This window comes from Danio aesculapii, chromosome 3, assembly GCF_903798145.1.
Source record: "Danio aesculapii chromosome 3, fDanAes4.1, whole genome shotgun sequence".
NCBI lineage: Eukaryota > Metazoa > Chordata > Actinopteri > Cypriniformes > Danionidae > Danio > Danio aesculapii.
Window position 1 is genome coordinate 48,983,137 of NC_079437.1, and position 15,530 is coordinate 48,998,666.

Sequence of the window (15,530 nt, forward strand, 5' to 3'; positions counted from 1 at the left end):
TCTCTTGCAGATGAAGGGTTCATGGCAAAAGTTTCACCTAAATGGCAGGGGCCAGCTAGTGTGATTCAAAAAAATTTTTTTGGATGGTGTATTGTTTGGCATGTTAAAAATTGTATGATGACATGTTGTAATACTGTTGCCGACCTCCGGGCGGGTACTAGGTTGATATGTGCCTTTATAAAGAGCAGCATACCATAGAGTGTTTTGTAGAGTGTACACCGCATGGTATGACTTTCACTTCTGGCTTTTGAGTTCAGTCCTATGTTGAGAACTATTGCAGTTATCGCTCAACTGTAAGTATCTGTGATTTTATTTAATGTGTTGGGGTAAGCAGTTACTTATGTCGATTTTGTTTGTTTGTTTAAGAAAGGACTGTTTCTATTTTACGATCCTTATACGTGACAACTATTTGCTTGCTGTTTCCACTGGGAGATTAAATCATACTAAGCTTATTCATCTTCTCGAGGAGCAACTTCCTCTCACGCAACAGAGGGCAACGGTTGAGGAAGAGCACCAGACATTTGAGTATTGCAGACATGGAGCATTCTTCTTTAAGCAGTGCGATATGACTGTATATCATCATAGGTGGGACACTAAGGCACTCGGCCTGCGACTGGGGAGAACATGCAAACTCCACACTGAAATGCCCCAGAAACAGAAACGTGCTAACGTGCTGCCCCATATGTGTATATATATATATATATATATATATATATATATATATATATATATATATATATATATATATATATATATATATATATATTGAAATAACTAGTTACTTGAGTAAGTTTTTTTATCAGATACTTTTTACTCTTACTTGAGTAACTTTTAAGATTGTTACTTTTCCTTGAGTAAAAATTTCCTCAAGTACTTGTACTTGAGTATAGATTTTCGATACTCTGCCCAGCTCTGGCTACAATTTGTCTTGACTGAAAACAACTATATTTTATGGGGCATTTACTCTGCTTTGCTGGACAATTAAAGAAGTGAATATCAAAGCTATTTTGTAACTAATATCTATGTTTAAAGACATAAGGTGAGCACATGTTTTGTGTGTGTGTGTGTTAAACTAGAACTAAATGTATTGTGTACATTCAAATCTAACTCAAATTTACAGCAAAAACATTCTTCGTTTTCATCTTTGTAAATGTATTTAATACATACTTTAAGTCTTTTAGAAGTAAATCTATTTACTTCGCGCTGCCAGTTATTTGACCTCAAGAGTCTGTAATCTGATGCCATTGGCCAGATCAAGCCGGTTCCTCTCCAGTCATCCTCGCTGTTGCTCCCGTTACAAAACAATGGCTGGACATGACAGCAGCATGGCGACAATATTAAATACTACCCGAGTAGAGACTTAAAGGTATTAATTAAACACATTTGTGTCAAATAATGAGTTTTATTTCTTTATTAATGATCACAAACTAATCATCTTTAACCGTCCTGTCTCGAGTCACATTCCTACAATTAGTTTTACCAGAGACGAATTGTTGGACATTCGGGCACATACACCATCAAATATTTTTCCATACCTGGATTTATCTGATGTTCTGTTGGACATTGTAGTCGACGGAGCCGCAGTGCTACTCAAATGTTTTTAAGAGCGCAGATGAGGAAAGCGTGCAGGCGCGCTTGTGAAACTCTAACAGTGTGGATTTCGGAACGCGTTGCCTAGCATCCATCTGGCAAATCTCCGCTCTCTACCTAACAAAATAGACGAACTCATTCTGCTCTCTCAGACAAACAGGGATTTTCTGCATTCAGCTGCTCTGTGTTTCACGGAAACCTGGCTGAACAACACCATACCGGACAACGCGCTTCACCTACCAGGCTATCAGCTGTTCAGAGCGGATCGCGACAAAGGATCAAAGCGGAAATCACGCAGTGGCGGGACATGCTTTTACATCAATGAAAGGTGGTGTACAGATGTAACAGTTTAAAGAAGATGTGCTGTCCAGATCTCGAAGCACTGTTTTTTAACTGTAAGCCTTTTTACTCCCCGCGCGAGTTCTGCTCGTTCATCCTCGTCAGTGTTTACATTCCTCCACATACTAGCTGATCAGATCACGGTGATAGAACAACAACACCCGGACTCTGTTTTAATCATTCTCTGGGATTTTAACAAAGCAAAACTATCCCGTGAACTGCCAAAATATAGACAGCATGTTACATGTCCCACAAGAGACAGTAATATATTGGATCACTGCTACACCACAATAAAGGATGCATACCGCTCCATCCAACGAGCAGCTTTGGGACACTCTGACCATTGTTTGATTCATCTCATTCCAACTTACAGGCAGAAACTGAAAACAGCCAAACCTGTATTAAGATCTGTGAAAAGATGGACTAACGAAACAGAGCGGGATCTACAAGCCTGTTTCGACCTCACTGACTGGTGTGTTTTTGAAGCTGCTGCAAACAATCTGGATGAGCTCACAGAGACTGTAACATCTTATATCAGTTTCTGTGCATTCCTACCAGGACTCAACTCACATACAACAATGACAAACCATGGTTCACTGTAAAACTCAAACAGCTAGGTCAGCCCAAGGAGGTTGCTTACAGGAATGGGCAGAGGGCCTTGTATAAGCAGGCCAAATACACACTGGAAAAGGAGATCAGAGTCGCAAAAAGGAACTATTCTGAGAAACTAAGGAGTCAGTTCTCTTGAAGCGACTTAGCATCCGTGTGGAAAAGTTTGAAAAACATCACAAACTACAAGTCACCATCCCCCAGCACTGTAGACAATGAACGACTTGCAAACGACCTGAATGAGTTTTACTGTCGGTTTGAGAAAACCCCCAACACCCACTCTGTACTGCTCTTCACGCCACCATTAACACCTCCACCACCCCCGCCTCCCCCATACCTGCACTTCAGTTCAGTGAAGATGAGGTGCGCCAGGTCTTCCGGAAACAGAAGAGGAAAAAAGCACCAGGCCCAGATTTTATAACACCAGCCTGTTTAAAATCCTGTGCTGACCAACTGGCCCCCATCTTCACCCTGATCTTCAACAGAACACTGGAGCTGTGTGAAGTGCCCTCATGCCTCAAACGCTCTACCATCATCCCCATCCCAAAGAAACCCAAACTTACAGGACTAAATGACTACAGACTGGTGGAGCTAACATCTGTGGTCATGAAGTATTTTGAAAAACTGGTGCTGGCCCACCTGAAGGACATCACTGAACCCTCACTGGACTCTCTTCAGTTTGTGTACAGAGCAAACAGGTCTGTGGATGATGCAGTAAATATGGGCAAACTCGGTCCTGGAGGGCCGGTGTCCTGCACAGTTTAGCTCCAACACTAATCAAACACACCTGAACAAGCTAATCAGTATCTGCAAGATCACTAGAAATCTATAAGCAGGTGTGTTTGATTAGAGTTGGAGCTAAACTGTGCAGGGCACCGGCCCTCCAGGACCGAGTTTGCCCACCCTGACGTAGACAGACCAGGGACCTATGTGAGGATCTTGTTTGTTTAGATTAGAATTAACTTTATTGTCATTATACATGTACAAGTACAAGGCAACGAAATGCAGTTTTGATCTAACCAGCAGTGCAATAGCAGCAAGTGCAGGATATAGGTATAAGTTATAAAGTGCAGTTATAGAAAAATTATGGTAATATGTACAGTTGTAGTATGTACAGTTCAAATAAATGAATCAGTGCAATGAATATGTGCAAACTTTAAATGTGCAAATGTTAAATAGTGCAGTGATTGTGAGGAGTATAAGTTAGAGGAGTGTGGGGGGTGTATTGGGGGGGCAAAAGAGTCAGTGAGGGGCAGAGTTCAAAAGGAAGAACTCAGTCTGCTGGTTTTTGTCCGGGGGAGCCTGAAGCGCCTGCCAGAAGGCAGGAGAGAAAACAGTCTGTGAGCAGGGCGAGAAGTGTCCTTAAGAATACTGCGTGCTTGGCGCAGACAGTGTTTCTTTTGGATATCCTCTATGGCTGGCAGTGTAGTCCCTGTGATGCGTTAGGCAGTTTTCACCACCCGCTGCAGTGCCTTACGCTCAGCAACAGAGCAGCTTCCATACCAGACTGTGACGCAGTTGGTCAGGATGCTTTCTATTGTGCATCGGTAGAAGTTCACCAAGACAGCTGATGAAAGCTGGTTTTTCTTTAGTTGCCTCAAGAAGAATAGGCGCTGGTGAGCCTTCTTGATCAGGCTGGAGGTGTTGGTGGTCCAGGAAAGGTCCTTTGAGATGTGGGTCCCCAGGAACTTGAAGGATGAGACAGGCTCAACGGCCATCCCATTAATGTGGATGGGATCATGCGAGCCTGTTCATCCCTTCCTGAAGTCCACAATGAGCTCCTTGGTCTTGTTGGTGTTAAGGAGCAGATTATTGTCGGTGCACCAAGTGGCCAGATGCTGTATCTCCTCCCTGTAGGCAGTCTCATCATTAATGCTGATTAGACCAATCACTGTGGTGTCATCTGCAAATTTGATGATGGTGTTGGATCTGTTCACAGGCCTACAGTCGATGGTAAAAAGGGAGTAGAGGAAGGGGCTCAGCACGCAGCCCTGTGGTACACCAGTGTTGAGTGTGACGGTGGTGGAGCAGATGTGGCCTGATCTAACATTCTGAGGTCTGTTAGTCAGGAAGTCCATAACCCAGTTGCAGAGAGACGTGTCGATATCCAGGTTTCTAAGTTTGATCATTAGCTTGGAGGGTATGACAGTGTTGAATGCTAAGCTGAAGTCAACAAACAGCATTCGTGCATAAGTGTTTTTATTGTCCAGGTGTGTGAGGACAGAGTGCAGTGCTATGGAGACGGCATCTTCTGTGCTCCTGTTGCCACAGTAGGCAAACTGATGTGGGTGCAGTGTGGATGGCAGAGAGTCTTTCAGATGTGCCCGGACCACCCGCTCGAAGCACTTCATGATGATGGATGTGAGTGCTACAGGGCGGTAGTCATTCAGGCATGTTGGGCTGGAGTGTTTGGGCACTGGCACAATAGAGGTGGTTTTAAAGCATGTTGGCACAGTTGCTAGGTTAAGTGACAGGTTGAAAATGTCTGTGAATACCCCAGTGAGCTGTTCTGCACATGCTTTGAGGACGCGCCCAGGGATACCGTCTGGTCCAGCAGCCTTACGCACATTGATCCGACTCAGTGCGGTGTAGACTTCTGAGGAGGTGACTGTGATAGGTGAGTGGTCAGTTGAGGTAGTGTTCCTGGTGTAGGGTTCAGTATTGTCTCTTTCAAAGCGGGCATAAAAGTCATTTAGCTCGTTCAGGAAGGAGACATTTGTGGCTGTGGGGGTGGACTGGCTGGGTTTGTAGTTGCTGATGGCCTGGATGCCCTGCCACATGCGTCGAAGATCAGAGTTGGAAAAATGCTCCTCTAGCTTTAGCTTGTAGCAGTGCTTGGCCTTTTTGATGCCCCTCTTCAGATTAGCCCTGGAAGTGCTGTAGGCCTGTGCATCCCCTGATCTGAAGGCAGTGTTGCGTGCCTTCAGCAGGTGGCGCACCTCCTTGTACATCCATGGCTTTTGATTTGGGTATGTGGTGATCTGTTTCTGGGTTGTAACACTGTCTATGGTGGTGTTGATATATTCCAGAACAGAGGAAGTGTAACTGTCAATGTCTGTTTGAGAGCCACATGTGGCCTGGGAAGCAGTCATACTCTAGTCTGTGTGTTCAAACCTGTCCTGGAGTGTGGAGTTCACCCCCGCTGGCCACACTTTGATGGTCTTTACTGATGGCTTCACACGGTTGACGATGGGTGAGTACTTGGGGGTGAGAAACAAAGAAAGGTGATCTGATTGACCCAAGTGGGGGAGGGGGGTCACAGCATATGCTTCAGCCATGTTTGTGGAAACTTGGTCTAAAGTTTTGTTTCCCCTTGTGTGGCAGAAAATGTTTTGATGGAATTTGGGGAGCACTGTCTTTAAGTTTGAGTGATTAAAATCCCCCGCAACAATAAAAGCAGCCTCCGTGTGAGCAGTCTGTTGTTTGCTGATGGCTGCATGAAGTTCATTCATAGCAAACTTGGCATCAGCGTCGGGAGGAATATAAGCAGCAGTTATTATGGTGGAGGTGAACTCCCGTGGCAGATAAAACGGTCTACATTTAACCATTAGAAACTCCAGGTTAATAGAGCAATGTCTCCCAACGACGACAGAGTTTGTGCACCAAGCTTTGTTAATATAAATGCATAACCCTCCGCCTCTGGTTTTACCGGAGTCATCCGCCGTTCTGTCTGCTCTGAATGTTTGATGCTCAGTTAGCGATACAGCGTTTTCTGGTATCCCGCTGTTTAGCCATGTTTCTGTGAAAATCATGACATTACAGTTCCATAATCTTTTGCTGTGGTTGATGCGCAGTCGAATCTTATCCATTTTGTTCACCAGTGACCGTACATTGGCGAGAAAGATGCTGGGTAAAGAGAGCCGGTGTGGTGTTAGCTTTAGCTTAGCTCTTAGCCCGCCGCGCTTCCCCGTCTTTGTTTACGTTCCCTGCGCCGCCTCCGAGCACTTCCACCCGGCCGGGTAGGGCTCTCCGGCCCAGGTGTTCTGGCGATCTCAGAGATGAGTCGAAGATTGTTAATAAAACTGTCCGGAATGCACAAACCAATATCCAAGATGTCCTGTCGGGTGTACGATGTAAAGGCACTGCTGTTCTGCACGAACAGACCCGAAATGAGCAGGAATAATACTGCAAAATTGCAGAAACTGGAGAGACACTGAGCCTTCTTGTCTCGAAAAAAAAAACAAAAAAAACTTCAGCTCGGTGTTTAACACTATCATCCCAAAACTTCTCCTGCCCAAATAAACTCAGCTCTCTGTGCCCACCTCTGTCTTTCAGTGGATCAACAGCTTCCTAACGGACAGGCAGCAGCTGGTGAAGCTGGGAAAATTCTCATCTAGTATCTGCACAATCAGCACTGGCGCCCCCCAGGGGTGTGTCCTCTCCCCACTGCTCTTCTCCCTGTACACGAATGACTGCACTTCAAAAGACTCCTCTGTGAAGCTCTTGGAAGTTTGCAGACACTTATCAGCCTCATTCAGGACGGTGATGAGTCTGCTTACAGACAGGAGGTCAAGGAGTTGGCTGTCTGGTGTAGTCACAACAACCTGGAGCTCAACACGCTCATAACAGTGGAGATGATAGTGGACTTCAGGAGAAACCCCCCTGCTCTCCCCCCACTGAGCATAATGGACAGCATTGTGGCAGCAGTGGAGTCATTCGGCTTCCTGGGCACCACCATCTCTCAGGACCTGAAGTGGGACACTCACATTGACTCCATTGTCAAAACAGCTCAACAGAGGCTGTACTTTCTTCGTCAGCTGAGGAAGTTTAACCTCCCAAAGGAGCTGCTGAAACAGTTCAACACCTCCATCATTGATCTCTCTGCACATCAATAACTGTCTGGTTTAACTCAGCTACTAAATACGACCTCCAAAGACTATGTCGAATAGTTCGGACTGCTGAGCGAATCACTGGTACAACCCTTCCTACTCCCCAAGAACTGTACTTATCCAGAGCGAGCAGAAGGGCTGCCAAAATCACTCTGGACCCCTCACACCCAGCACACTGCCTCTTTGAACTTTTACCTTCTGGTCGACGCTACAGAGCACTGCGCACCAGAACAGCCCGACACAGAAACAGTTTCTTCCCTCAGGCAATCCATCTCATGAACACTTGATGATAATAATTGTGGAACCAACATCACTACTTGCTATACACTTTTATACACATATACACTTATTCAACAACACACTTTACATGCCAATTTGCACATAACAGCTGCACATATAACGTTGTATTTAGTAATAAACACATACATACACTTGTCAATTTGTATATTTGCATTCACTACTTGTATTTTTTTAAATATATTTATTATCTGTTTTTTGTCCTGTCTCTGTTATCCTGTTGCACTGTAGAAGCTCTATCACGAAAACAAATTCCTCGCATGTGTGAACATACCTGGCAATAAAGCTATTTCTGATTCTGATTCTGAATCATGCTTCAGTTGGGTTGCAAAGCATAATTGAACTTTTCAGATCATGGTAATGCTTTAACTGACTGAAATTGATGACTATATGTTGAGTCCAAACTTGGGAAGATCAAGTCACGAAAGATCCAGTTTGTGTTAAAGATCTGAACTTTCCATTACTACTGTGTATCTAACCTCAGAAGCAGCCTTGTACACATATTTTACTTAAGGCTGCTATCTTGTGGGCAGTTGTAGTTGAATTTGAGGATGGGTAGATGGTAGTGTTCTTGTGACAAAAATGGTTTTGGTTCTTTGGGTTTTATTATACAATATTTATTGATGATTTAAAATCTTGCACCTAACAAATATCCTTATTTAGAAAAACAAACAAACAAACAAAACAGCTAAAATTAATACTAAAACTAATAATAACTAAACTAAAACTAATCATTTTCAAAATATAGAAACTAATAAAAACTAGTAAATCTTTCTCTAAAAACTAATTAAAACTAACTGAATTTGAAAACAAAAGGTCAAAACTAAATAAATCTAATGAAAAATCTAAAACTATTATAACCTTGGTGTGTGTGTGTGTGCGTGTGTGCGTGCGTGCGTGAGTGTGTGTGTGTGTGTGTGTGAAGAATAAAGAACAAAGCCCTTAACTGGAATCACAAGGTGAATCCACACAGAATCTCAATAAATAACCCTAATTTAATTACACTCCTCAGGTAGTAGATTAGTTATTTATTTCTATCAGCCTGTCATGACATTTGGCTACAAGAACACATATTGTGCAGATTATGCTAAGCCATTGGGTAAGTTAGTCCAGGCTCACATTATTTAGTTCACTAGCATTAATCCGGTTATCAAATTAGTCAAGGCTCACACAGCAAGGTTACCCAGGCATAAATAGTCTAGTTTATCACCGTAAACTGGTCATAGAGGTAGCCCAGGTACACATAGGAACAGGCAGTTCCATAGCCCTGGTCGCCAAAAAAAAAACATGTCTTGTTGATAGATCTACTTATTCTGGGGGTGTTATCTATTGTTAATTCCTTCTACTTGTGTTGGTGATGCATACACCTTATGCCATGATTGTTCATACATAATCAGTTATACATGGTTTGTTTGTCTTCATGTTCTCCTGCTTGTTTTTGGATATTACATACATATTACAACTTATACAGTATAAAGTGCTTCACAGAGCTTATCTAACTGGGCAGAAAATATTTAAAATGGGTTTAACCTCAGAGACATGTTCACACTACACACAAAACACCCCAGACACTTATTTGCACACCGTATGGCATTGCACTTCAATAAAAAAAATTGCAAAAGGTTACTGACTCACTCTTTAACTTTATGGGATGTCACATTCCACTGTCTCCCTCCGTCTGCATACTAGGTGACATATCCACAATCGACATAAATAATACAAATGGTCAGTTACTCCTGGTGGCTCTAACTATCGCCAAAAAAAACTATCCTCATGAACTGGAAATCAAGAAATACCATTCACATTTCATCTTAGAAAAATGTATTAACAGAATACATTTCCATTGAAAACACATCCTATTCCACTCAAAATAATACATTAGAGTTAGATCCACCTTGGTTATCTCTTTTAAATCTCCATCAATCATGAATCCTTTAATCCTCTTTGTCTGAAGTCTTTCCAACATCAGGGAATGAGGGGGTGGGGGGAATGGGTGTTTGGGGGTTGGGGTGGGGTGGTTTGAGAGAGGCTCAGGAACAAACTGTATCTAATATCAATATAAATTATCCTAAGAGTGGGAAAAGGAGAAAGAAAAAGGGAAGAAGAAAATTTAATGCTTTTTATTTCTAGTTTCTTATGCTATAATATGCCTTTACATGCTTTTTTTTATTTCTCCTGTTGTTCTATCTGTTCTATTTTTCTGTCAATTATTTTTTTTGTTCTCTTCATCCCAAGTTGCCTTTGACTCTTCAGTTCTAGAAATGTACAAGCTTGCTTTAGGAATGAGGTGTGTGCAAAGTGGTGCCTGATTTCCCCAGTTTTTCCCCAGTCGGCCCAATAGCATATTAAACGATAACAGTTATTTGAATTAAGAAATAAAGGAGGTACACAAAGGATAACACATACTTAGTAGTAGTAGTTGTGGTAGTTCTTGTAGTAGTAGAAGCAGTAGTTGGTGTAGTAGTAGTTGTTGGTGTTTTCATTATTATTGTTACCATTTCGTAATATCATTATTATTGTCATTACATTATTGTTGTTGTTGTTGTTGTTGTTAATTTTTAACTTTTATTACTACTATCATTGTTGTTATTCCATATCACTGATTTGGTTTTGTTTTACATTTAATTCCTATCTATATTATTCGCTTCAGTTTTTGATATTTATGACCTATATTAATATGCAGTCTACTGTTATGCATGTTGTATGCATATATATATATATATATATATATATATATATATATATATATATATATATATATATATATATATATATATATAATACATACATACATACATACATATATATATATATATATATATATATATATATATATATATATATATATATATATATATATATATATATATATATACATGTCCACCCAGTATCTTTACATGCGCACACACTCACACGCACGTACGCACAGATGCATGTACACACACACACACACACACACATGCCTGTATCTGACAGGTTTCGTTTTTTGTCTTTTGTTTTTTTTATCTCTGTTTTTTTTTTTTTTCCTTATCTATTTGTATGTTTCAATGTAATTTGTATACCTTTTTGTAAACTAATAATAATAAAAAAAACATCTAGACAAAAAAAAAGAAATGACTTAGTAAAAATATTGTTTAAAAAAGACTTGTTGGCAGGAAGAATGGGACAAAATTACACCTGAAACACTTCATAACTTGGTGTTAAGGCCCTAAATGTCTTTAAACTGTTGTGAAAAGGAATGACAACATTACAAAATGGTTAATGCTTTACTGTTCCAACTTTTTTTAAATGTATTGTAAGAACCAAAATTGGAATGTGTTTATTAAAAAAAAAGAAGAAGAAACACATTAAATAATGTGTTGTTGTATTGTCTGCAATAAAATCACTTCTTTCTTTTTCATATTTGTGTTTTTCATACTCTCCCAACTTTTTCTGATTTGGAGTTGTATGTACATACAAATAAAGAAAATAACTTTAATCATACATAAGATCAGTAGATTAGTAAACATAGTAGATTTTGTCACATGGAGTTGACGTCATTGATCTAGACATTATACCATAAAATGATGATGTAACAGATCACTACTGTACCTCTAATTATAAAAGGTGTGTATACCTAAGGTTAGGCAATATACCCAATATATTGACCTGGCAGAGTTATCATTCTGTCCATTAAAGAAAAATTGACATTTAATTTAGCCGATCTTGCTCTATTTCTCAGTGCATGCGCAAACGCAAATGACTTTGATGTAATAATTAGTTATATGAATGTTTTTTTCACTACCATATTATATACTGTTGCTCTCGTCAAATTTTAGTTTCGGTGTGTTATTGAGTTTATACTAAATTTGCTGTTTGCTAGAAAGAGAATATTATATAACAAATAGAACTGTGAGGGTTATATATTATTTTTCTATATCATTTACTGTAGGCCTTTTTATTTGTAAGCACCTAATAAACATTAAAATGACTGTAAATTTTGAAACATACAATTAAGACATCAAAAAAAGAAAAGAAAAATTAGGCAAAGAAAAAAAATTAAAGAAACAAATAGTGTTTTTGCAGCAGCTGATACACATCAGTGTATGTATTGTAGTAATATTATGTATTACTACTAAATTGCTACAGTGAAATATTGAACTTATATCGAAAGCGATCATACCTTTGGGTACCATACCTTTTCATACCTTCCATCATCATACTTGTGAAAGTAAAGATTGGCTTTGTTGTCCAGGGTCACAGATAATAATAAAAAGGTTCTCATGCAGGGCTCGACAGTGCCACCATTTCACTGGCTTTGCACATGTGCGAATTTAATTTAATAAGCTTAATTGATGACTTAATTCAATTGGTCACGATAGAAACAACATGTTCCTCACACTGTTAATTAATGTTTTGGTGCATTATGTTGGAAATCTATTGTAACACTAAAACACTGAAACTGAAAACACTTCCCTCAACAGACTCACGTGTTATGCAGGCCCACAGAGACGCGCTGGACACAAAACTGTACCTGTTCTGACTTTAGTAAGTTAGTAGCTTTGAGAGGAGCGTGAGTACATGCAGACAAGAAAGGCCTTTTAGAAAATAGACTGACCAGCTCATTATTTAGGGTGACAATACATCCTCTTATTACCTCTACATGTGCTCTATTTGGGAGTTAAAAATGCATTGGGACGGGATTTCTGAATCTCCTAAAATGTCCAGAATTCTGCTTTTGCTTTCGATATCTGTTGTTAACTGAATGCGTTGTTGCATTAATTTATATGCAAACTTTAAGCAGCACCAAGCCTACAGCAGAGTGAGAGAGCAGATTTTACCTTTCAGTGATGGACATGACTCTTAGAGTGAAATAGTGAATTTCTTATTTTTTATTTCAACAGTTTTTTTTTTTACTTAAACACACTGAAAATAAACAGTGTCATATAAAAGGTGTTACATGCAAATCGTTTTTAAAAAGTTGTCAGTTATAAGAAAAATAAATAATAATAATAATAACAGAATATGAAATTATTCTGTTGCTGAGAGCCATTAAAATTGAATAGAATGGATGGTATTACTTAGGGTTTAAACTGTGTAATATATTATGCAATATATTATGCAAAAATAATAAATTCGGGATGTCTTTAATGCATTGTCTAGCTTATGAAAACAGAGTGTAAGGTTTAATTTATATCAAGAGATTAGGTTATACTTGAATCCTTGCATCTTTCTCACTCACCCACTTTACTTTTAGATCATTTTGACAGAATAAAATGTTCTGTCTTGCACTCAGAAGCATTTGAGAAACCAATCAGAACTTTTGATGTAACCAGTATTAAAACAAATATTGTACATTATTATAATAATATATAAATATATATATAAAAAAATTATGTTTTGTTTGGGACCATTGATACAGCCATAATCGTCAAACACAGATTAAACAGCTCTGGTCATGTGAATGTTTGCACTAACCATACTGCACATTTTTGTTAACTTAACAATAACTTAATAATAACTCTGCCCAGTGTGAAAGATATTTTTTCAGCTTGAAACTGGATCAAAAATTCAACAAGAAGCTGTCTAGGCATGTCCACAACTGAAGACTTGATTCAGATCAGTTTCAAGAGGCTTTCGTAAGAGCAATTTTATCCCAGTCCTGCTGTGGACCGCTACTGTCATGCAGCTTAAATTATAAATAATTATTACATTTACATTTAGTCATTTAGCAGACGCTTTTATCCAAAGCGACTTACAAATGAGGACAAGGAAGCAATTTACACAACTATAAGAGCAACGGTGAATAAGTGCTTATAAACTGCTTTGCTATTAAAGATCTCCTCATGTACATTTATCAGGCAAAAACACAATTTATTTTATACATTTTCACTGTGCTCCTAAAATTCTTTAATGTGCTCCTAAATTTTTCAACTTATGAGTGCATGTGCTACTTCTGAAAAAAAGTAAGCGTCAAGCACTGTCATGGATAATTTATCACATGAAAAACAAGCCTCGTGAAGAAGATTCATTCAGAAGAAAAAAATAAATATGCATGGAGCACTAGAGAGAAACATTAAATAATCACCATGCTTGTGGTGACCATCTCCTCAAACCACTTGGACTGAGCCTGATTGTAAAGATCCACACAGCGCATCAGATCATCACCTGCACACACAAAACACACCCTACAGTCATGCATAGATCATCAAAAACTAGAAATATTTATTACAAAAAACTCTAATAAAAATGTTTGCTAAAAAATAAATTAAAAACAGTTTGTAGTTTATTGAAGAAAAACAACATATCTCTCTCATTTGTAGATAGTAATGCCAGTCACATACATGTAATTTTCACTGTTAATTGTGGCTTATTGATTCATACTTTTAGGGAAAAGCTGGTGCTTGTAACCTATTGGTGGCAAATATATATTTTGTGTAAACAAACAAGGAAAATGTATGTTTCTTTCTCTTCTAAATAACTGTTGGAGGGAGAAAAGGTCAATTATATTACGTTTAAAATAAATGAAAAACTGACAATATAAACCAATGAAACAAGATCAGATAAGCTTGTTTTCTTCAGCGTCTGATTACTTAAATTAATGCATAATAAACATAAGAAAACTTTTTCCAAAAATTCCAAAACAACATGTTTGCTGTAATAAAATTAAAGAAATATATATTTTTTTACTTTTGAAAGTTCAATTTCTTCTGCAATAATATGACACTTCTGTGTGGATTAATAAGCATGCTATTCTTGAAAGAAGAATTTTCAAGATTAAGATTACTTAATTTTACTTGTGTAATAAAAATGAATATCAAATTTTTTATTCAGACGTGGCTTGACCTTGAAACAAGATTCTGTCTTTGTACCTTACAGCATTTTTTAATTTTATTGCATTCATTCGATTAAATTAAATTTTATTTTATTATTTATATAAATTTTTTTATTTCTTCAGGCAGTTTTTTTTTCCAGCAAGTGTCAGTCATGAACTCATATTTGACTCATTTCTATTCCCTTCTGAAACACAAAAATTACTGGCATCATTCGAACTTAATCTGTTTATTAGCAACAAGTATTTTCAAACTTAACAACTAGCCTTTAGAAGAAAAAAAAGAAACACCTGTATGCAGATAAATCACATGAATCAATTTATACTACATTATTATGGCTGTTGTATTGTTGATTCTGATTGGGTGATGAAAATTCTAAGGTGAGCCATTATTTTCAGACCTCATCAAGATGGCACCACGGATAGCCGCCTCGGTGTGGAGCTCTCCAGTGTTTGCACTGCTTTTGTTAGTCTGTTCTGTTTTATGTTTATCAAACACGATCAGTTACACCAGGGACAAGCTGCTGAACATTCGGCAGTGCACACCAACTAATCAAGAACTGGATTTTGATTTTTGTGGCGTTTTGCGGAACATTGTAGTCGGTGGAGCAGCAGCACTGTGGAAACGCAACAAGATGCACAAGCGTGGGAAGCGAGCCGGCGCGCTCGTCAGGCTAAAACAGCGCGGCTTCAGAACGGCGCTACCCAGCATCCATCTGGCGAATCTCCGCTCTCTTCCTAACAAAATGGACGAACTACTTCTGCTCACATGCAAAAACAAGAACTTTAACAACTCTGCTGTCCTGTGTTTCACAGAAACCTGGCTAAACGAAGCCATTCCGGACAGCGCATTAAACCTACCGGGCTTTCAGCTGTACAGAGCAGATCGCGATACGGAGTCAACGGGCAAAACGCGCGGTGGTGGGACATGCTTTTACATCAACAGATGGTGGTGTACGGATGTAACTGTGTTAAAGAAGATGTGCTGTTCTGATGTGGAAGTGCTTTTCATTAACTGTAAGCCATGTTTTTATTCACCAAGAGAATTTTCCTCG

At 39.0% G+C, this 15,530-nt stretch overlaps 1 protein-coding gene across 3 annotated transcripts in view; it reads right to left on the reverse strand.

Annotated features, from left to right (window-relative positions):
• The window catches only part of gas7a (growth arrest-specific 7a), a 187,504-nt gene that overhangs the window by 36,427 nt on the left and 135,547 nt on the right, over nucleotides 1-15,530 (reverse strand). For all 3 annotated transcript variants that reach the window (XR_008836300.1, XM_056454149.1, XM_056454148.1), the window contains exon 9: nucleotides 13,732-13,811. Coding sequence is in view for 2 of the 3 variants with exons in the window: in XM_056454149.1 (XP_056310124.1) it covers nucleotides 13,732-13,811 (80 nt within the window). In the remaining variant the exon portion in view is untranslated. The remainder of the gene's footprint in view (nucleotides 1-13,731; nucleotides 13,812-15,530) is intronic.